At 39.2% G+C, this 22716-nt stretch overlaps 1 protein-coding gene and 1 long non-coding RNA gene across 2 annotated transcripts in view; one reads left to right on the plus strand and one right to left on the minus strand.

Moving 5' to 3' along the window:
* The window catches only part of SRD5A2 (steroid 5 alpha-reductase 2), a 114071-nt gene extending 110383 nt beyond the window's left edge, over positions 1 to 3688 (plus strand). Inside the window, exon 6 of the mRNA XM_082356822.1 lies at positions 1983 to 3688. Within this exon, the coding sequence (XP_082212948.1) occupies positions 1983 to 2049 (67 nt within the window). The 3' untranslated portion in view covers positions 2050 to 3688. The remainder of the gene's footprint in view (positions 1 to 1982) is intronic.
* Positions 1 to 22716, minus strand: part of LOC309611890 — a 489900-nt gene that overhangs the window by 176182 nt on the left and 291002 nt on the right. The gene's annotated exons all lie outside the window — the stretch shown is intronic.

Raw genomic sequence — 22716 nt, forward strand, 5'->3', positions numbered from 1 at the left:
ATTATGTACTTGTGTGGTGCAGTTTCAGGACTGTGCCATCTGTTGGGGAATGCTGGGAATTGCAGGGGTTTAGACCCATTCCCCTGTGGGTCTAGCCTAAAGCTTTACTAACTCCTACCTCCCTCCCTATCCCTGAACCTGGGATGGGGTGAGGACAAAAGAGTTAAGGAAAAGTATCACCGGAAGGGAAAGGGTTACAGACTAAGTTGCTATCAGGCTGTAAAGGCAAATGTCAGATCCCTTCGCTGAAATGGGGCTGGAGGAAAGAGAAAGCCTGTGGTTACTGGTGACAGAGGGGATGGATGCCCAAAGAGAGAACGGACTTGGAACCAGGACCCTGAAGGAACCCCTTATACTCCTGCATAGGTGTTTTAGTCCTGCTAATGATTAATTTCAAAGTTTTGAAGGTTTAAATAAGAATGTGTTCTTTTCCTTGGAGTGGAATTTATGCAGAGACCTGTGAGAAATGAATGAAACAGCAACTCTCCTCATGACGTATTCTTACCCCTTCCTTTGCTTGGTGGGGAAGGGTGCCAGAGGGTCCCCAGCCTGGAAGGGGGTCAGTGTAATCGTTCTCCCCCATTCAGGTAGGCCTGTTGCCCACCAGAGTCAGAGGGGCCGGGGAGAGGACAGGGCATCAGCCAGCAGTTGGAGGGGCCCTGAGAAGGGTGGCCTGTGCTGGGCTTGGTCACGGGAGGGATAGCAATCCCACCAGAGGGTTCTAGCTAGTACAACAGCAAAATCCAAACTGAGGCCCTGTCCTATTATGTCAGCCTGCTTCAGAGGGAAGGGCGGAGGGCATCTTTTTACAGGGCTTACTGGGGTTTGTGAGAGGCAGCTCAGCAGACCTCAAATCACAGCACGGAAAACCAGCCACCTCCTGTGACATATTAATAGTATTTGTCCCCCAGTTCAAACTATGGTACTTGAACAGAGTGTACCATCTTAATTATAACTTGAGAGCTGCCAGCTTCGACTAGGTAAGAGAACAGCCTGGTCACTTAAAGGGAAAGCCTTTTTACAAGATGTATTAGTCTCCCTGGGCTGCCGAAACAGATGACCACAAACCGAGTGGCTTAAAGAACAGAAATTTATTCTCTTACTGTTCTGAAGGCAGAAGTCTGAAATCAAGGTGTGGGCAGGGCCACGCTCTCTCTGAAGGCTCGAGGGAAGAATCCTTCCTTGTCTCTTCCTAGCTTCTGGAAGTGGCCGGCAATCTTTGGTGTTCATGGCTTATAGCTGCCTCACTCTAATCCCTGCCTCTGTCTTCACGTGGCCTTCTCCCATGTGTGTCTGTTTCTGTGTCTCTTCTTCCCCTTCTCATGAGGACACAAGTCATATTGGATTAAGGGCCCACCCTGCTCCAGTATGACCTCATCTTAATAAATTATATTTGCAGCGACCCTATTTCCAAAATAAGGTCACATTCTCAGGAACTGGGGGTTAGAACGTCAGCATATATTTGGGGGGAACACAATTCAACCCATAATACAAGGTAACATTTTCTTGGCGTTCCCAGGCCTCATGAAGGGCTATTTTTCCTGGGAACATGACCAGTTCTCTAGGGTTAACGTTGCCCATGCTCTTTGGGGTCTCTGGTTCCCTGTATTTCTCAGTTGAATCCACTGAGTACTTCTTTCTGGCTATGATGTATTTTTCATTGGGTAAAATACACATCACATAAAATTTACCATTTTAACAATTTTACATGTATAATCCAGTGGCATCAGGTGCGCTCATCCTATTGTGCGGCCACCGCTGCTGTCCTCTGGCTATTACGTTTATTTCTCAACATGAGAAGCTTCAGCATCTACAAGAGATAGGAAGCAGGAGGGAGGAAGAAGATAGATAGATGGCCATCTGGAAGCGTCAGACCCTGAACAACTGCAGGCTGATTTGTAACAGGGATTCCAAACAGATCAAACCTCAGTCGTTGACCACCGCTTGGTTGTATTTGTAATTATTCCTCTCTTGTCTTTTAGATTCTACCTCAAGATGTTTGAGGACTACCCCAAGTCTCGGAAAGCCCTCATTCCAGTCATCTTTTAAAGAAACCAAGTAAAAAGGGAACAAAGCTCCTACAATCCTGTTGAAAACCATCAAGCTGCTGAACCTGTAACTTTTTAAAGTCCCATTGTGTATATGTAATAGTAGGCCTCTGGCATTCTGGCAGCTGGCCTGAGGGTTCTGCATGGGTCCCCTTAGTGTTTCCTCCCATCCTCCCTGTCCTGATCTCCTACTGAAGCTTCAACAAGGCCCTTTGTTTTACGCAAAGACATCTACTTCTTAGCTATTCCTCCTAGAAAGTGCAAAGTTCCCTATGTATTTTTTTCTTTGAAAGACCCAAGTACAGGTGGCTTTATACCTACTCTGTATCAGTGTAAGACAGCTCTGTAGTCGAGAAAGTTTTGAGTTGAGGGCAGTGCTTATAGAATTTATTAAAGGTGCACATTTGACACGTATACAAATCCGCAGCGATTTAAATTCTGAAGCTGCACGGACCCAGAGCAATTTTTCTTCCAAATGAAAACCCACTCACGTGGGTTTTCCTTAGTTAACTGTAAAAAATGTGAAATGATTAAGTAGACTTTTAATAGGGGAGTTCTGTCTTCATATTGCTGAAAATGCAATGACGCATTGACTCCATTTCAAATGTGTGCATTGTCTTAGTGCCTCTGTCTTCCTGCAGAGTCCACAATCCCTGTTAGAGATATCATAGGCTAATCCAGAAAGCTGGTGTGGATTTTACTGAAGGTCAGATTTTAATGACCACAAAGAAGAAGAGATGACTCTGGTTGACTACCAAGAGCAAAAAAAGTGTTTTACAATAGACGGCAAATTCTTACATTCTTAGAAACTGGTGGGAATATCCAAATAATGAGTGTCAGATAAGGAAATCACCGAATAAGAGCATATGTTGTTTGCCTGGACAAGACGTGTACCATGATGGTAAAGCATCTCAGAAGCACCCAACAACTCTTCCCTTCTGGAGTTTCTGCGTCACAGTCCTCAGGATCTGATCAAGAAGGCGTTCCCTAGGGGTGCCTTGAACATCAGTTCTCAAAAGTCCTGGGAGCAGAGGCTGAAAATTGCAACCGGAGGGACGCCTCTAGGCAGAAAACCTGCTTTGTTTGGCTCCGACAGTGTTTCTCACAGCGTCTGGTTTTCTTTTCTTGTTTACATTCAAATTTTCCAAAATTTAAAAATTAGGAGGTTTCTGCATTCTCTAGTGTCCTTTAAAAAGTTGGAGGATCTGGACCCATGGAGCCAGCTAAGAGCTGGGACTGATCAGCTGGTAGACATCAGAATTTGCAGCCTCGGTGGAGGGGTCACCTTTGCATGGGTGCTGAGACTTTGGGCTCTTTAAGGAAGGGGCTGAACATTCATAATTAGAATGTACGACGATATTTGTCCCTGTAGGTCTAGGTTTGTAGTCGGCATTGGTAATATTTAGCAAACCCCTTTGAGAATGAGCACCAGTTTTATCAGATGTAGTGCTAAGTGCAGAAATTCACTAGGATGAAACACACAGGACACTCAGAAGACCTGAAGATGATGTAGATTACTGAAAAATATAAATTGTAATCATATATATACATGTTTTGCTGTTTAAGTGCCTCTCGAATCATGGATGTTAAGTAATTTTTTTGAATTAAAAGATCCCCAGACTCATGAAGATTTTCATAAAGTGTTGCGCTGTGTTTGTTCCCCCTTTATTCTTTTTTTTTTTCCTCCAAGTGTTGCTTCCTTTTTTTCTCTTCTCTCTTCATTTTGCTAACTTGAAACTCAGGGCTCTGAGCTGAAAATAAAAGAGAAATATGACTTATAGAGCTTGTCACACAGCTAAGAAGTCCAAGCAGGTGCAATAAAGGCGCAGGAGAATGTGCTAAGGCTGGAGGCCCCTCCTAGTGTTCAGGGATACACGGGGGAGTGGGAGAAACACAGTGAAATAAATCTTAAAGTGTAGCTTGGCCTCTGTGAAATAAAAGCCTCCCTGTTCTCTCCGTGACATTGAAAACTGCCTTTATTAAATCCTTTATCTTATTACCATGTAAAACATCCAGACCAGTCCTTGAAATGTAATAAGTGCTCAACAAATGATAGCTACTATTTGCCCAGTGTGTGCAATCTCAGGACGAAACTGCTATTCAGCAATTGCATGTTTTTGCCACTAGAGGGTGCTCTCTAGAATTTTATTTAGGCCAACCCTGATTTACTTAGGAAACGCATGTCTGGAAATTTAAGAAATTCTACTGTCATTTCAAGTTAACATGATCGTGGACCTTCTTAATTTAAAAATAGGGTAGAATTACCTTTATGTAATTTAAAATATTTTCTTGATAACTGAGGTATTCTCTGCTGTAGGGCTATTCAACTCGATTTCTCTGTTTAGGTCTAGAATATGTATGCAGAAGGAATACAATAAAGGTCTGAAGCCTTGCTCATCCCTAAACATATTTCCCTTTTCTCCTAGAACTGGAGTGAAACAAAAATATGGTTAATTTAGGCTTCTGTGGAGTGGTTTTTGAAATTAGGGGCTAAAATATGACAGTGGCTTTTCCTGGTGGGAATGTTTTCCTACTGGCCTGTAGGAGGTGCTGTAATGTTTTGTTTTCAGAATTAAAGAGCCAAAGCACATTTAAGACATCAGCTAAGATTGGGATTGACATATACACACTACTACATATAAAATAGATAACTAATAAGGACCTACTGTATAGCACAGGGAACTCTACTCGATACTCTGTAATGGCCTATATGGGAAAAGAATCTAAAAAAGAGTGGATATATGTACATGTATAACTGACTCACTTTTTGCTGTACACCTGAAACTAACACAACATTGTAAATCATACTCCAATAAAAATTTTAAAAAAATAAAGTAATAAAATTATAAAAAATAAAATAAAAAATAAAAACAAGCAAAAAAATGTAAAATAAAACAATCTAAACAAAATAAAAATAGTTAAAAAAAAAAAATCAGCTAGGTCCACCCCTTTGTATCACAGATGCAGACACTAAGACCCAGTGTTAAATGCCTTCCAAGGTGTTGCATAGCTGTCTTAACTTGTCCCTTTAAGGATCAGAAGTCTTTTTTTCTTCGTAAAGCACAGCAGACTTTTACAAGAGAGACCCAGCAGAGCCTACCCAGACAGGTGTGAATTTGAGGCCTGAACACGCTCATTCACTCAGCAATCATTTTTGAGTATTTATGATACGAAAAATGGTAAGGGGTGGGAGGATATTGTTGAATTAGACATGACTCTTGCCATTTAGGGGCTGCCATTTGGATTTCTGAAGAACTCATGCAGGAGAAAAATAGCCAGAGCTTAAGTGCTGTGTCACAATTCAGATACACACTGATTGTCCTGGGCATTGGGTGGAAACTGTTTTTTTCACTCTGTGGGGGAGGAGCTGGCTGATGCCCTTATCTTGAACCTATTTGATAAAATGAAGGTGTAGTAGAGATGACATTTGTGTTCAGCATGGAAAAGATGTTAAGTCACAACTTCCCCTCATCCCAAACGTTTATCTTCATACAGAGCAACATTGGTTCTGCCACGTTCAGAAGGAGGAAAGACTGCTAATGAGAAATTTGCAATTAAATAGTGACTTAGGTGGTTTAAACTCTTTCAAAAGCCAATAAATAAATCTATGATTTTACTGTCCTGTAGTTTTGCAATAGCCATCTTGACTTCTTGTGGTAACCTCATGGCAATCTCACCAAGAGAAAGCTCTTGGCATGTGAAGGAATGGACTCGTGAAGAGTCGTTTCCATTCTTGCCTGGCTTTTTGATTCTCTAATAGGCTGTGGGCTGAGGTCTGGGCATGGCAAATAAGCAGGGTAACAATAAATGTAAGGCAAAACCTTCTAGAGAAGGCTGCTGATTGTTTTATAGCATCTATACTATCTCATGATAAAAGAAAGAGGCATGGTACCACATGGTAATGTGGGTGCCTGGATGATTTAATAGCCATTGAATGGATTTAATTTCTAAATAAGAGAGTTGCTTTTTCTCTCTATAAGTCCACTGAGCCTTGATCTTAAAAGGTTCTGTGTTACTTGTGTCTTATTTCTTCCCACTAACCATAGCTTGGGATTTGGATGAGTGAAATATGTTTTTGGGGAAGGTTAAAGTATGTACTAAGCTGTGTTAGTTCCTTTTGTCTTAACCTTTGCGGGTGCAGGGCTTGGCTTTTCTCACTGTAGTCAGAGTCTAAGTGAAGGATATCCGGTATCCTCTCCCACGTGGCAGACTGGCTGGGAGGAGGAGGGGAACAGAGAGAGAAAGTGGAGGAAGGTGGGGACTTATGTGGGAGGAATGGGATGGGGTGGTGGAAGGTCTGCAGTGAAGTGAGGCAAAGGGCCTTGGGAGAGGGTGGCCTCTCGTGACGGAGTGGTTTCTTCTCTTCCCCTTGTGTCCAGGTCTGTATAAGCCAGATCCTTTCCTTATCCTCGCAGGGAAAAAAAATCCCTCTGAGAGAGAAAATAAGCTCTTCTTGGAGCTCCTTTTTTTTATAAGGGAAGAAGCTGAGTTCCTTTAAACACAAGCCATATGGCTGTGCCTCATGATAAATAATTTAATTGTATTTCTGTCCGCTCACCTCATAAAGATGGTTTTCAGTCTGTGCAGAAGTGACACTTGTGAAAAAGAGGTGAAGGAATTGTTCTGAGAAGCGTATGGCAGCATCCAAGTTCCGTGAGGCCAATGGGGAGGGCAGCCCGAGGAGTCAGCATCCGTCAGGGTTTTCCCTTGTCGTGGTCTTTGTTTTCCGGTACTCCAGAGGCCCCAGAGAAGAGGATCCTTTTGGGGTGCATTTTTCAGCACTGACTAGAAAGCAAATACCATAAAAATCCATTAAATTTTGTTAATTAATTCATTAATTCATTTTCAATAATGTAAGATTCTTACACTATACAGAGAGAGGTATAAATATAAATGTAAACTGTGTTAAGTTAAAGATATATATTGTACAAACTCTAGGGCAACAACTTAAAAAAGAGATATAAATAATAAACTAATAGTGGAAAAGAAAAACAATCAAAAAACTACTCAATCCCAAAATAGTGCAGTAAAAGCAGAAGAAATTAAAAAAAAAAAACAAAAAAAACCCAGAAGGGGAGAATAGAAAATAGTGAGATGGTATTTGTGAGGAGTCTGGGAAGGGTTCATAGGGACAGTCACATAAACTGGGCCCTCATTATGTCCATTATGAAACTAGAGATGAATTTTAAATATGGACAAAACTCTCAATATATTTTATTGAAAATTTAAGATAGAAAAATGTAAGGGATGAAAATGAGCCCTGTAGCCCTCTATACAGTAGTCATTTGGACTCTGGGGGCTCTATCTAATCCTTACCTGGTCTTCTCAATGCAACTGAAGTCTACTCTTCCCCGACATATGAGGCATTACTCTTCCCAAATTTACAGGTGCCAGGAATGCTCTAACCCTCTCCATCCCTCACTTGGCAACTAGCAGAATTATTAGCATAGCTTCATGTAGCTGAAACACCACCACACTTTATCAACAGTTCTAATGCGCTCTCCTCCACCCTAAAAGCCATAGAAATATGTTAGGTAAAAGCAGATTTCTTCTGCCCTGTACTAGTTTGATAGATTCATCATTTTCCTTTAGCCTATAAGAACTGTAAGAAAAACCCAGACGCCTGGCGATCACTGAAGACACGTCATATCAAATTTTTCATTCATTAAGCTAATTTATATTGAGATAATTGGATATCCACATGCAGGAAAATGGATTTGAGTCCCTATCTTACACAATGAACAAAAATTAACTCACAGTGAGTCATAAAGCTAAATGTAAGAGCTTAAATTATAAAACCCAATGAAGCGAACATAGGAATAAATCTTTATGATGTTGGATTAGGCAATGATCTCTTAGACATGATGCCAAAAACACAAGCAATAAAAGAGAAGATTGGCAAGTTGAACTTTATCAAAATTAAAACCTTTTGTACCTCAGAGGGCACCACCAAGGAAGTAAAAAGGCAACCCACAGACTGGGATAAAATATTTGCCAATCATATACCTGATAAGGGACTTATATCCAGAATATATAAAGAACTCTTACAACTCAATAATAAAAAGACAGATAATCCAATTAAAAATGGACAAAGGATTTGAATAAACATTTCTTTAAAAAAGATATACAAATGTCCAATAAGGACATAAAAAGATGCTCAACATTATTAGTCATTAGGGAAATGCAGATCAAAACCACAATTAGATGCCATTTCGCACACACTAGAATGGCTATAATCAAAAAGACAGATAATAATGAGGGTTGATGAGGATGTGAAGAAATCAGAACCCTTATACATTGCTGGTAGGGATACAAAATGGTGCAGCATCTTTGGAAAACAGTTTGGCAGTTCCTGAAATGTTCCTGAAAATGTTAAACTTAGGTTACCCTATAACCCAGCAATTCTAGGTATTTACCTTCTTCTACTTGGGTTAAAGCACCAAGTGACCTGAAATGACACTCGGTTAAATATCTCTTGGCAGGGGTTACTTTGGTTGACCCTTTGTCACAGAGTCGGCCTGCAGCAGGGCAAAGAAATGGAAGCATAAGAGGAGCCGACAGAGGGGAGAGACTGGGCAGTGCTTGGAGTGCCCTCCGGTGGGGATTGTTTAGACGTGCAGCAGGGGCTGTGGGCAACTGGGGGTTGGGATGAGAATTATGGACACCCCATGGACTGGGGGAGAGAGGCCAGAAATGAAACAAGGGGTAAACCTCAAGGGAGAGAGATTTGATTAACTATAAGGAAGACAAAGAACCTGGCTGTGAATTCCCCATCACTGGAGCATTCAAGAAGAGGCTGGGCTATGGAGAACAGTATGGAGGTTCCTTAGAAAACTAAAAATAGAACTACCATACGACCCAGTAATCCCACTACTGGGCATATACCATGAGAAAACCATAATTCAAAAAGAGTCATGTACCACAATGTTCATTGCAGCTCTATTTACAATAGCCAGGACATGGAAGCAACCTAAGTGTCCATCGACAGATGATGGATAAAGAAGATGTGGCACATATATACAGTGGAATATTACTCAGCCATAAAAAGAAACGAAATTGTGTTATTTGTAGTGAGGTGGATGGACATAGAGACTGTCATACAGAGCAAAGTAAGTCAGAAAGAGAAAAATAAATACCGTATGCTAACACATATACATGGAATCTAAAAAAAAAATGGTTCTGAAGAACCTAGGGGCAGGACAGGAATAAAGATGCTGACGTAGAGGAAGGACTTGAGGGCATGGGAAGGGGGAAGGGTAAGCTGGGACGAAGTGAGAGAGTAGCATGGACATATATACACTACCAAATGTAAATAGATAACTAGTGGGAAGCAGCCGCATAGCACAGGGAGATCAGCTCGGTGCTTTGTGACCACCTAGAGGGGTAGGATAGGGAAGGTGGGAGGGAGACGCAAGAAGGAGGAGATATGGGGATATATGTATATGTATAGCTGATTCACTTTGTTATAAATCAGAAACTAACACACCACTGTAAAGCAATTACACTCTAATAAAGATGTTAAATAAATAAATAAATAAAAATTAAGAAAAAAAAAGAAGAGGCTGGAAGATGACTTGGGGAAGGTCAGGTTGAATGGAAGCCAGGGTTTAGACTAGTGTTCTCTAAGCCCTTCAAAGTTTGTGACTCTAAGCTCTAGGCATTGACAAAATTCCTGGTTGACAAGTTTTCCTGGGCCAACCTGGCCTACAGTTCCAATTGGTTTATGGAAATCAATCCAGCCCTGCCTAGGATCTCTCAAGACATCAGTAATTCAGTTGCATTGGGTTCTGGGTCTGAGCCAGTAACACCTGGATGTGTGTGGATGGAAAAATGCAGGACTCAAGAAGTTTAGCTCAGTTCCAGGGAAAGCTGTACCTCCTGGAGCACCAGATTCTGGGCAACAACTACGGAACTTCTGTCTACAGAAGTGGGGTTAGTGCTCCAAAACACTTGTACTACTTGCATTCAAGGGAACTAGTGAAGGAAAAAAGATGGAGAAACTGTGATAGAGGAGAAAAGGCTCTAGAAAGATGATATATCAGTGACTTGATTATGTAAATCACTTTATTAGACAAACTTTTTTCTTTTTCATTCATTTTTAGGAGAAAGAAGAACATAAGAAAGCAAAATGATAGTAGAGATGTCTTTTCCTTATCAACTTGATAAGAAAAATTTATTTACAACAAATTGCATCTGTTTCAAGTGTATATGTGATGAGTTTGACAGTCATATACATCAGTGAAACTACAACTGTAATCAAGATACAGAATATTTCCTCATCCTCATAAAAGATTCCTTATGCTTCTTTGCAGTCCATTCTTCCCTTCACCGCTAGTCACAGACAACCACTGATGTGATTTTCCTCACTACAGGTTAGTTTGTATTTTACCTAAATGGAATCATGCAGTGTATACGCTAGTATGTGTTGGTTCCTTCGCTGGGCATAACACAGCAGTCATGAGACTCGTCTGTGTTACTGTGTGGATCAGTAGTTCATTCCCTATTATTGCGAAGTAATATTGCATTAAATTTGCCAAAATCTATACATTTTATTTATCCTTTCACATGTTGATGGATATTTGAACGGTTGCTAGTTTTTGGCGATTATAAATAAAGCTGTTATAAACATTTATGTATAGATTTTTGTACAAACAAAAATTTAATTTCTCTTGGGTAACTGCATAGGAGAGGGATTGTTGGATTATGATATGCTTATGTTTACAGGAAACTGCCAAACTGTTTCTGAAACTGAGATGGGTGAACGGTTTTTGTTTCTGTTCTTTTAGTTTAAACGGTTTCATTTTTTAGAAAAAGAAGAAACTGCCAAACTGTTTTTCCAAAGTGGCTGCGTCATTACTTTTTTTCTAGACGTTTTGTAGTTTTATGTTTTTCATGTAGGTCTATAATCCATTTTGAGTTAATTTTTTGTAAGATGTGAGATATGAGTTGAGAGTTCATCTTGGTTTCCGATGAGAAGTTGTGATCATTCAAACAACTGTTGAACTTTGTGTGTCATTTTTTTCGGAAATCATACTTCATGATTTTCTCTTTATCTTTGTTTTTCAACTGTTTGAACCTCATGTGCCTCTTCAAATTTATCCTGTTTGGGGTTCATGAAACTACAGAATTTGTAAATTTAAATCCTTTACCAAATTTTGGAAGTTTTTGGCCATTACTTCTTCAAATATTTTTTCTGCTCCCTTTTCTCTCTCTTCTTTGTCTAAATTACATTTACACATATGTTAGACCTTTTGAAATTGTTCCATATATCCAAGAGGTTGTGTTGACTTTTTTTCCTGTTGTTTAGACTGTATACTTTCTATTGATCCATCTTCAGGTTACTGCTTTCAGAAGAAAGCCACAAGAAGGGGATGTTATTGTTTCCCATGCAGCAGATTTCAACTCTCCTCCAAAAACTGCCTGCTTTTGTTCCACCTCTAGAGTCTCAGGTAGTTGTTTTCATATTTTGTCCAGATTTTATAACTCTTACTTGCAGCAAGATCAGGTTTTTAGGTGTTCATTTCCCAATACAGTAAGCAGAAACTAAAGGTAATATTTTACCTTGAAGTCAGCATGGGTTTAACCCAACCACTCATGATTTATACAGCCGTATTTCACAGATGGTTCTCAATGAATCAATAGGTATAATGACTTAAAGTCTGTAAAAAATAATTAAAGAAAAATTAAAAACTGTTCATTATACCACACTTATTCATGAAGAAAAGAACTCATACATCTATAACATTTTTCATTGATTTACCCCTAGTTAACTAGAAAGATCTTGCCGACTCTCAATGCCTCGGTTTCATTATCAGTTTTTAAAAAAGTTAGACTATACTGGCCTTCCCTGAAAAATATTCTACAGTGATAAGAGATGTTGCTTGCAAAAATGTTGTGTGGTTAAATATATTCGGAATCTGTAGGATTAAGCAAAGTTGAATAGGGTTCTTTTCTGCAGTATTTTTCAAAACCTTTAATATGCTAATACATGTTCTGAGTTTCCAAAAAGAGGACAAGATATTACTTATTTTTGCTTTTGTCTCAGGCTTTAATATAGCTCAGTGTGCCACTGTTACTGATTCTGCCTTTATTTAAAACCTTGATATCTTGCTCATCATGGACTTTTTGTACATTGATTTGTCTTTTAACTGCTGCATTAGAATATTATTTATCTTGATTACTGAGTTTTTTGTGCCTTCTTAAATTTTGCAGTAGAGGCAAGTGCTTCTTTCACCTCACTTGCCTCGTTCTAGTCCTGGCCCTGATAGCAGCTAAATTGATAGATTTACTAATAAGGCTTTGTATTTCCCCAAACATGAAATCAAACAAACCTATCAGCTTACAAGATCTTCCATGGCTTGACTCTTATGAAACCCTTATCCACTCTTTCTATACTTTACTTCCTTCTTGTCACATGAACATTCTGCACTCAATTACCCCTTCAAGTTTTTGTTCCTTTTCTACCCAAACTAGGAATGTCTCCCCCACTGCATTTCTTCTCCTCAGCTAATTCAAATTCTTCTTCAGAATCCTGCTCAAGTGTCACTCCCTTCTTTCAAGTTCCCCAGACTCCCTCCCTCTGCTGATTTGTAGTTCATGAATTTCCCAGTGGTCCCACACAACTTGGTCATGATTTACATCCTGCCTAGGATGGTTTCTTGATCATTTTATGGATCCATGTCTAGTCCCCTCTGAGTTCTAGAGTACATGTCTCCCACTTCAATATACTTTTAGCACAAAGCATTGTGTGAAGGCATACAGGGCTCAGTAACTGCTGTTGATTTGATAGTTTGCTTCAGAATTCCCTCAACTCACTCTTCTTCCCTTGACTCTCTGCTCTTCTCTTTTCCTTTTTCTAAGTTTCAGGTGTACAGCATTATAATTTGACATCTGTGTATGCTACAAAGTGGTCACCATCACAAGTCTAGCTGCTATCTATCACCATACAGTTGACCCCCTTCACTCATTTTGCCCACCCTCTAATCCCCTCGCCCCCTGGTAACCACTAACCTGTTCTCTGTATCTTTGTTCTTATTTTATTTTGTTTGTTCACTTGTTTGTTTTAGATTCCACATATGAGTGAAGTCATACAGTATTGTCTTTCTCTGTCTGATTTATTTTGCTTAGCATTGTACTTTCAAGGTCCATTCATGTTGCAAATGGCAGAATTTTATTCTTTTTTATGGCTGAGTGGTAGTCCATTGTATATGTATACCACATTTTCTTTATCCATTCATTCACTGGTGGACACTTAAGTTGTTTCCATATCTTGGCTACTATAAATAATGCTGCAATGAACATAGAGGTTCATATATCTCTTCAGATTACTGGTTTCGTGTTCTTCAGACAAATACCTGGAAGTGGAATAGCTGGTAACTCTATTCTTAATTTTTTGAGGAACCTCCATACTGTTTTCCATAGTGGCTACACCAATTTACAGTACAACCAACAGTTTATGAGGGTTCTCTTTTCTCCATATCCTATCCAACATTTGTTATTTCTTGTGTTTTTGATAATAGCTACTCTGACAAGTGAGAGGTCACATATCATTGTGGTTTTGATTTGTATTTCCCTAATAATTAGTGATGTTGAACATAGTTTCATGTGCCTGTTGGCCATCTGTATGTCTTCTTTGCAAAAGTGTCTATTCAGATCCTCTGCTCATTTTTTAATCTGGTTGTTTGTTTTTATCTTGTTGAGTTGTATGAGTTCTTTATATATTTTGAATATTAACCCCTATTGGATATATGATTTGCAAATATCTTCTCCCATTCAGTAAGTTACCTTTCCTTTTTTTGACAATGGTTTCCTTCTCTGTGCAGAAATTTTTAGTTGGATGTAGTCCCATTTGTTTATTTGTGCTTTTGTTTTCCTTGCCTTTAAAGTCAGATCCACAAAAGCATCACTGGGACCAATGTCAATGCTTATGTTTTCTTTTGAGAATTTGTAGTTTCAGGTCTTAGATTCATTATCCATTTTGAATTAATTTTTGTGTACAGTGTAATATAGTTGTCTTCTTTCATTCTTTTACATGTTGCTGTCCAGTTTTCTCAACACCATTTATTGAAGAGATTATCCTTTCCCCATTGTATGTTCTTTGCTCCTTTGTCATACATGAATTGTATATATGTATGGGTTTATTTATGGGCTCTCAATTCTGTTCCACTGATCTGTGTATCTGTTTTTGTGCCAGTACAATATTGTTTTGATTACTATAGGTTTGTAAGATAGTTTAAAATCAGGGAATGATACCGCCAGATTTTTTCTTCTTTCTCAAGGTTGTTTTGGCTATTTGTGATCTTTTGTGATTCCATAAAATTTTAGAATTATTTGTTCTAGTTCTGTGAAATATGCCATTGGAATTTTGATAGGGATCCCACTGAATCTGTAGGTTGCTTTGGGTAATATGGATATTTTAATAATATTAATTATTCCAATTGATGATCACAGAATATCTTTCCATTTATTTGTGTCTTCTATTTCTTTCATCAGTGTCTTATAGTTTTCAGTACACAGGTCTTTCACCACCTTGGTTAACTTTATCCATAGGTATTTTATTCTTTTTGATGTGATTTTAAATGGGATTGTTTTCTCTTTCTTTTTTCTTTTTTTGTTTTGTTTTCTCTCTCTGATAGTTCATTATTAGTGTATAAAAACACCATAGATTTCTGTATATTGATTTTTTATCCTGGAATTTAATGAAGCCATTTATTAGTTCTAAGAGTTTTTTGGTGGAATCTTTAGGGTTTTCTACATATAGTTTCATCTCATCTGCAAATAGTTGACAGTTTTACCTCTTCATTTCCAGTTTGGATTCCTTTTATTATTTTTCCTGCCTAATTGCTCTAGCTAGGACTTCCAATACTATGTTGCATGAAAGTGGTGAGAGAGGGCTTCCTTGCCTTGTTCCTGATCTTAAGGAAAAACTTTCAGCTTTTCACCTTTGAGTATAATGTTAGTTGTGGATTTGTCATATATAGCCTTTATTATGTTGAGGTACCTCTAGACACACTTTTTTGAGAAGTTTTATCATACATGGATGTTGAATTTTGTCAAAAACCTTTTCTGCATCTATTGAGATGATCATATAGTTTTTATCCTTCGTTTTGTTAATGTGATGTATCATGTTGATTTATTTGTGGGGGTTGAACAATCCTTACACCCCTGAAATAAATCCAATGTGATTGTGATGTATAATCCTTCTAATGCATTGTTTTATTTGTTTCCTAATATTTTGTTGAGGATTTTGTACCTATGTTCATCAAGGATATTGGCCTCTAACTTTCTTTTTTTGTGGTGTCCTCGTCTGGTTTTGGTACCAGGGTAATGTTGGCTTTGTAAAATGTGTTTGGAAGGATTCCCTCCTTTCAATTTTTTTGGAAAGTTTGAGAAGGATAAGTATTAAATCTTCTTTGAATGTTTTGTGGAATTTGCCAGTGAAGCCATTTGGTCCTGGGCTTTTGTTTATTGGGAGATTTTGGTAACTGTTTCAATGTCCTTACTAGTAATTGGTCTGTTCAGATTTTCCACTTCATGATTCAGTCTTGGAAGATTGTGTTTCTAGGAATTTATGCATTTCTTCCAGGTTGTCGATTTTTTTGACATATAATTGTTCATAATAATCTCTTATGATCCTTTGTATTTCTGTGTTATCAGTTGCTGCTTCTCCTCTTTCATCCCTGATTTTATTTATTTGAGTCCTTTCTTTTTTTTCTTGGTTAATCAAAGGTTTGTTGATTATGTTTATCTTTTCAAAGAACCAGCTCTTAGTTTCATTGATTTAAAAAGGTTTTTCAGTCTCTCATTTATTCTTGCTCTGATCTTTATTATTTCCTTCCTTCTACTAATTTAGGCTTCATTTGTTCTTCTTTTTCTAGTTCCTTTAGATGTAAAGTTAGATCGTTTATTGGGGATTTTTCTTGTTTCTTGAGTTAGGCCTGTATTGCTATAAACTGCCCTCTTAGAACCACTGTTGCTGCATCCTGTAGATTTTGATATGTCATATTTCATATGGTTTTTTATGTAGTTACTCTCTGTTCCTTTCTTCTTCTCTTTCTCTCATTCCTTGTGTTATGGTGGTTTTCTTCATTGTTATGTTTAGATTCCTTTCTGCTTTTCTTTTGTGTATTTACTATATTTTTTCCCTTGTGATTACCATGAGGTTCACCTATGACATCCTATGTATGTAGCAGTCTGTTTTAAGTTGGTAGGCACTTAAATTTGAATGCATTCCAAAGCTTTATCATTTTATGCCACCCCCCACCTTTTATTCTTTTGATGACACATTTATATCTTTTTACTTTATGCATCCCTTAACTAATTATTGTAATTTTAGTTATTTTTTACTACTTTTGTCTTTTAACCTTCCTGCTTGTTTTATAAGTGATTGCATCTACTACCTTTATTACATATTTACCTTTTCTCTCTGTGTTTGTTCCTATGTATTAGGTAAATCAGCTCTCTCTCCCAGCCTTGAAGGAGTGGCCTTATTTAGGAGATGTCCTCTGGGGCTCAGAAGTACAATCCTCCCTCGTCACCAAAGCCAAGTGTTTAAGGCATGTCCCCTATGTGGGCTGTGTGTGCCCTTCTGTTGTGGTGGGTCCATGGCTGCCACTGGGATATTGGTGGGTGGGGCTGGCTCCTGGAATGGCTGCAGGGCCCAGTGGCATCTGCCATGGGGCGTTGGTGGGTGAGGCTATTGCTCAGTTGGCTGTGAGGCCTGGCCAATGTGCAGGAGTGGATGGGGCTCTTGATGGGGCAAACCCACTGGTCTAACAGGTTAGATAGAGAATTCCAAAATGGTGTCCACCAGTGCTGGTATTATCAAGGTAACCTAAGATCATATAAATGGCTCCCACGAGAGACTCAGTCCCCAGGAAATGTCCTAACTGGTCCTTGCCTTTTTGGCAGATGCTTCAAGATTACTAAGTGGGCTCCCTTCACTTATAGTTCATGTGCTTTTCAATCTGGTATTTTTGCACTGGTTTTTGTTGAGTGAGCCTACGTGCAAGCCCTTTAGGGGTAATTTATTTGTTCCCTGGAATTCTTTAGATGTGTTGTGTTCCTGGAGTTTGAAGGAGTTTCCTGAAGGGATTTGCAAGTTTATGAACATTTTCCTACAAACAATTCTCAGCTCACCAAGTGTAGATCTAATGCCTGTGGTAGAGCAAGTCTCAATCTGCCTCCCAACAGCATGAATAGTAGAACTTTTCCTTCCTTGGAAATGTAGGTACCTGACCAAAGATATACCTGATGGAGTAGTGGGGAAGGTGGTGTGTGTTCTCTTAACACGTTGTCTCTATTTTAAACTATCAGTTGTTTTATCTCTCCTTCAAGGAGAACCTAAAATCTTGTTGGGTCTCCTGCCCCTCAAGCTTATCTCTGTACCAAGTAACTTGCCTGCTTCATCTGCTTAGAACATTGCAACCAAGAGGGAATTGATATTTAAAGGACTCTTCATGGCTCACTGAAGCTTTTCTCCAGTAAACAAACATCTGAAGCTTAGATGCAGAGCAAAGTGCTCTGGAACCAAGAGATCTGGTAAAAGGAAATCTGATGTAATCCCTCTCAGCCTTCTTTCTATTAAGTTAGTCTTCATTATCAGAAACAGAGCCCACAGTTTGTGCAAAAAAATTATAATCAATACGACAGCTAATTTATTCTCTGGGTCTTTCCTTTTACTCTATCCATTTTATTAATGGATATTAAATGTGACCCTATTTTATTAACGAGTGCCTTATACTGCTGCAGCCTGGAATAAAGGAGAATAGTCTAATGCTGGTTTGCTAATTGATCTCTTCTAAAAGGGCCAATTCAGGGCCTTTTGAATGGCAAAAGGCTGCCTAAGCTGAGGTGTCCTGGGATGGGCAAAAGAAAGAAAGTGTTTTGGAAAAGAAGATTCAATTGCAGAAAGATGCTTGCCATGCTGTTTTTGTCCACATGGTGACTTTGTTGTAAAAGTGAACATGAGTTTGGGGGATGAGAATTAATTCTTATGTAGCTGTTTGTTCAACTGAGCTGACCATTTGCCAGCTCCCAGGATCCCCCAAGTTTAGCCACAGTGGCCAGCACAGGCTCTCCAGGGAGCTATACAGAGGAAGAGCTCCAGGCAATAACACTGTATTATTGCAGTTTTTCCCTCAAATACGTGGTGAGCTGGCTGACTACTCAGCTTCAGAATGGGTTAACACTGACATCAAAAGCAGGTAAGGGGGTCTTCTGATCCCTTGTCCTGGGCCATTCCCTATTCTCAGCCTCCCCAGTGAGGAAAGTTTAAGAGATGCAAAGTCAAGGAAAAGCCCATTAAAGGCTAAAGGAGGAAGGGGTTTTCCTGCTAAGGTCTGGTTCAGAGGTCACCTAAGTCAATTTATTTGCACCTTCTTACTTAGTGTCCAAATTTCCCAGCAGGTCAGAAGACAGAGTAAGGGGTTTCCAAACAAGAGGAAACACCAGAGTGATTTCGCAAACCAGGCAAAACCACTCACAAGACAATGAATACTAAAACCCAAGAGAGATGGGTAGAAATAGAGGGATGGTATCCAAGGCTGGTGAACATGTGACCGACCGTTTACACCCTGCTGACACAGATTCGCATAGGATACAGCTATATATGCAGATTCACCTATAGTTTTGTGTGTATCATTAATTTATTATTTTTTAACGACTATTATTTTATGGTATGAATATACTGCAATTTATTTTTCTTATTTCACTTACTGATGGACATGGGGGTTGTTTCCATTTTTGGCTATTGTGAAAAAAGCTGCTATTAGGAAAAGACCTTTTGTGGACGTATATTTGCATTTCTCCTAGCTATATACATAGAAGTGGAATGTTTGGATAAGGTGGGTGTATGTTTATATTTATTAGAAACTACCAAAGAGTTTGGACCATTTTACACTCACACAATGAGTTTTAATTGTTTAAATTTAATTTAACGGGAGTTTTAATTGCTCACATCATCATAACACTACTTTCTCAAATTTTCATGTTTGTAAAGCAAAGATCACAATATTTGCCCTTCAGGGTTGTTATGAGGGTCAAAGTGACATACACATCAAGTGTCTGGCACGGTAGACATTCTATAAACTGTAGGCTCCCGTACATTAGTGCAGATTTTCATTCCCTTCCTTTTTGTCTGAGACCTTCCATGTACCTCGTGCTTTTCCCCCAACTTTAAAGCAGGGAGAAGTGGAACTCTGCTCAAATAAGAATAACACCATAAGCACATGTGACTGTGTCCCTGAAAAAAGTGAAAGGCTACTAACATAATGAATATACCTACAGTAAGTCCCATGCATACGGATGAGTTCCGTTTGGAGAGCACGTTCGTAAGTCCAATTTGTTCTTAAGTCCAACAAAGTTAGCCTAGGTACCCAACTAACACAATCGGCTATATAGTACTGTACTGTAATATATTTATAATACTTTTCACACAAATAATACATAAAAAACAAACAAACACAAAAAATAAAATATTTTTAATCTTACAGTACAGTACCTTGACAAGTACAGTGGTACAGTACAACAGCTGGCATACAGGGGCATGTTTGCATCTTTGAAAGCTGGCAACTTGAAGGTTCATATGTAGAGGGCTTACTGTATTTTTGACAGAATGGAATTTAGTCAAAGCTTTTTTGTGTAATGGGATTAACACTTGCCTAACTGATCTCACACAGTAGCTATGAAAACGAACTGTGATGACTAGGAAAGCCTTCTCTGAATGCTGACAGATTCTTGCCTCTTCTGCAGCAGTCGATTTGTGGGACTTGTTCTCATTTTGGCAGGTTCGAAGTGGAAAACACACAGCCATGGGGGCCTCTGAAACCAAGAACTGGAACTTCAGAGATATTAGATGCTTATTATCAGGATGACCTTCAACTAATTCCCAATGAGTGACAGCTAGCTGTCAGAACTGAAAATAATCTTTAATGCCATTGTCTCATGTGTTCCCCACAGATACCCCAAAATGAAGTAAGATAATCCTAAAGGATACATTCTACTTATGGGGGTGCTCCAAGGATAGACAAAATTGCCAGAGTTCCTTTCTGTCAGTCAGTCCACACACACATTTATCCACTCAGACATTCATCCTTCCATCTGACGCACAGACCAACCTGGCACAATGTGAGAGGGACCACACAGGGTGTGAATACCAGCAGGTGGGATCAGTGGGTCCATCTTTCAGTCTGTTCACCACACTCACTAAGGTCACCACTAAGGACCTCTTACTGGCCCAAAACAGCAGACATTTAACTGTCCTTTTCAAGTACTATGGACTGCATGTTTGCGTCCTTCCAAAATTCGTATGTTGAAGCCCTAATACCCATTGTGATAATATTAGGAGGTGGGACCTTTGGGAGGTAAATATATCGTGAGGATGGAGCCCTCATGATGGAATTAGTGCCCTTATAAGAAGAGACGTGAGAGAGCTTGCTTCCTCTCTCTCTGCCGTATGAGGACATAACCAGGAAGAGTGTTCTCACCAGGAACTGAATTGGTTGGCACTTTAATCTTGGACTTCCTAGTCTCCAGAACTGTGAGAAATACATTTCTGTGGTTTAAGCCACCAAGACTATGACATTTTTGTTACAGAAGCTCAAACTGAGTAAGATACCAAATAAGGGATTCAACCCCATGTATGATTTCTCTCACCTGACCATTCCCTCCTTAACCCCCTCTTCTCTCTTGATGTTTGTCCCCTGCCTTGGTTTTCTTTCCACTTCTTGGGTGGTTAATTCTCAGTCTCCATTCCTCCTCCTCCTGCTTCCTAAGTCTTGGTGGGCTCCCAGGAAAATGCCCTCAGGTCCCTGATTTCCTCTCCCAAACTCGGTGGCCTCAAGCTGAACTCATAATCTTCCTTTCATACCTTGTCTTCCTGTGGTCATCATCAGTGACTGGTCTGGGACCTCAACTGCTCCCCAACATCAGGGGTCTCTGCAAAGTCAGAGTGATTGGCTGAATCAGAGGTTGCAAATTATGGAGCCTCAGGAATATTTTGTTTGTTTAAACTAAATAGTGTTTGAAATAAATGAAAAATAACAAAAATCCAGATTTTCATTTACCCTTTAAACCTGAATTTCCACATGACAACAATAAGTGGGAGCCGATTGGCAGCTACCTCCTTTATTCTAAGTACACACCATCCAATATGCTGTGCAGTTTGTCATGGTCCCCACTACTGCCTATTGATCTCCAGCAAGATACCTGACATGTTTTGCTTTTTTAAAATTATTATTACTTGCACAGACCTTGTAGTTAAGTTGTGTCATAGATTTGTGTGGAAACATGATGGTGCTTTTGCAGAATTATTCACTGTATGTGCAAAGAATATAGATACTATTGCACTAGCATAGGAAATGTGGGATTTACCATTGCTCCAGCTCAACCTCTAAATGAAGGAAAGTGAAGCCAAGTTTCCTATGAATGAAGACGTGTTCCTTTTAGTATCTGTGGTAGTTGCTCTCTGCCCCTGCTGTTTTTAATTATGTTGTTCATTAAACATGGCAAATAAGCTGCGTGATAGAGCATACTTAGTCCAAAGACTGTAGTTAAGATCCCACCTGAGCTCAATGAACGAGCCACTCAAGTTTGCTCAGTGATTTCTGCTCTCTTAGTTGGACCCACTTATTTGAGTTGCTTGGGTTGTTGTTGAATACAGCTCTCCAGGTCATCCGTTTTGATAGGAGCTGTGTCACTTTTTTACGCCACAGATTTATTCCAGTGGGTGTGGAGTCAAGTGCCCAGGAAGTGGGGCAGTTGCTCACACTTTTTGGAGATTTAGCTCCTTCCTGAGATGTGCTTCCAGGTAAGAGATTGTGCCAGGCTTTGGAAACACTGGGTTATGGGTTAGTAGCCTCAGCTCCATGTAACAGGGTTTTCCAGGGCCCACACCTGAGCCCGAACAACTGCTTCTTTATAAATGAAACAGAAAATGATGCTTTTGAAAACTCCAAAAAATAATTTATTATATTATTAAATCAGGGATAAATAACATGTAGGAATAGATTATAAACAAAGAAAACTGCTACTAAGTGATAGATGGTCTGTTTAATCTGTTTCAGTCCCCTGATAACATTTTGTAGGTGTAATCAGGGTTCTGCTCTGCTAAACTGAGCCACAAATCACCTTGTCTGCCTGCAGTTTGCTGGTTGTATTTACAATCATATTTTTTCCACATATAAAGATCTTCAGGAACCTAATTTTTTCAGGGCCCTCCAGAAGTATATATACTGCTCCCCCATTTCCTGTCATAAAATGGGGGAAACATTTTAAGAATAGGTTTCTTTGAGAGGGTGTGCATATAATAGCTTTTTCTCTTTTTCACTATACTAAGCTATATTATATAAATAAAAATATGGTGTGAGCCAAATACACTCATATTTCAACAAAATAGAGTTTCTCTGCAGGCACTGAGATTTAAGTATCCTATCAAATGAAATCAACTCCACATTGACTTCCCCTCTCTGAGCCACCATATTTCTGAGATCTTACTACTTTTGGCAACAGAAGAAACTGGTCATTTTTACAGTAATTCAGGTTGAACAGGTTGGGGAGTAAAACCTGGTCTCCTCAAATCAAGTGAAGCCAGAGAATTAAGTTAGTCTCAAATGGCACCATTTGCTGCTTTAACCTGGGAGTCTTACTTCCCATCATTAAAAGTAGGGTT

This window comes from Balaenoptera borealis (genome assembly GCF_965194805.1).
Source record: "Balaenoptera borealis genome assembly, chromosome: 15".
Lineage (NCBI taxonomy): Eukaryota > Metazoa > Chordata > Mammalia > Artiodactyla > Balaenopteridae > Balaenoptera > Balaenoptera borealis.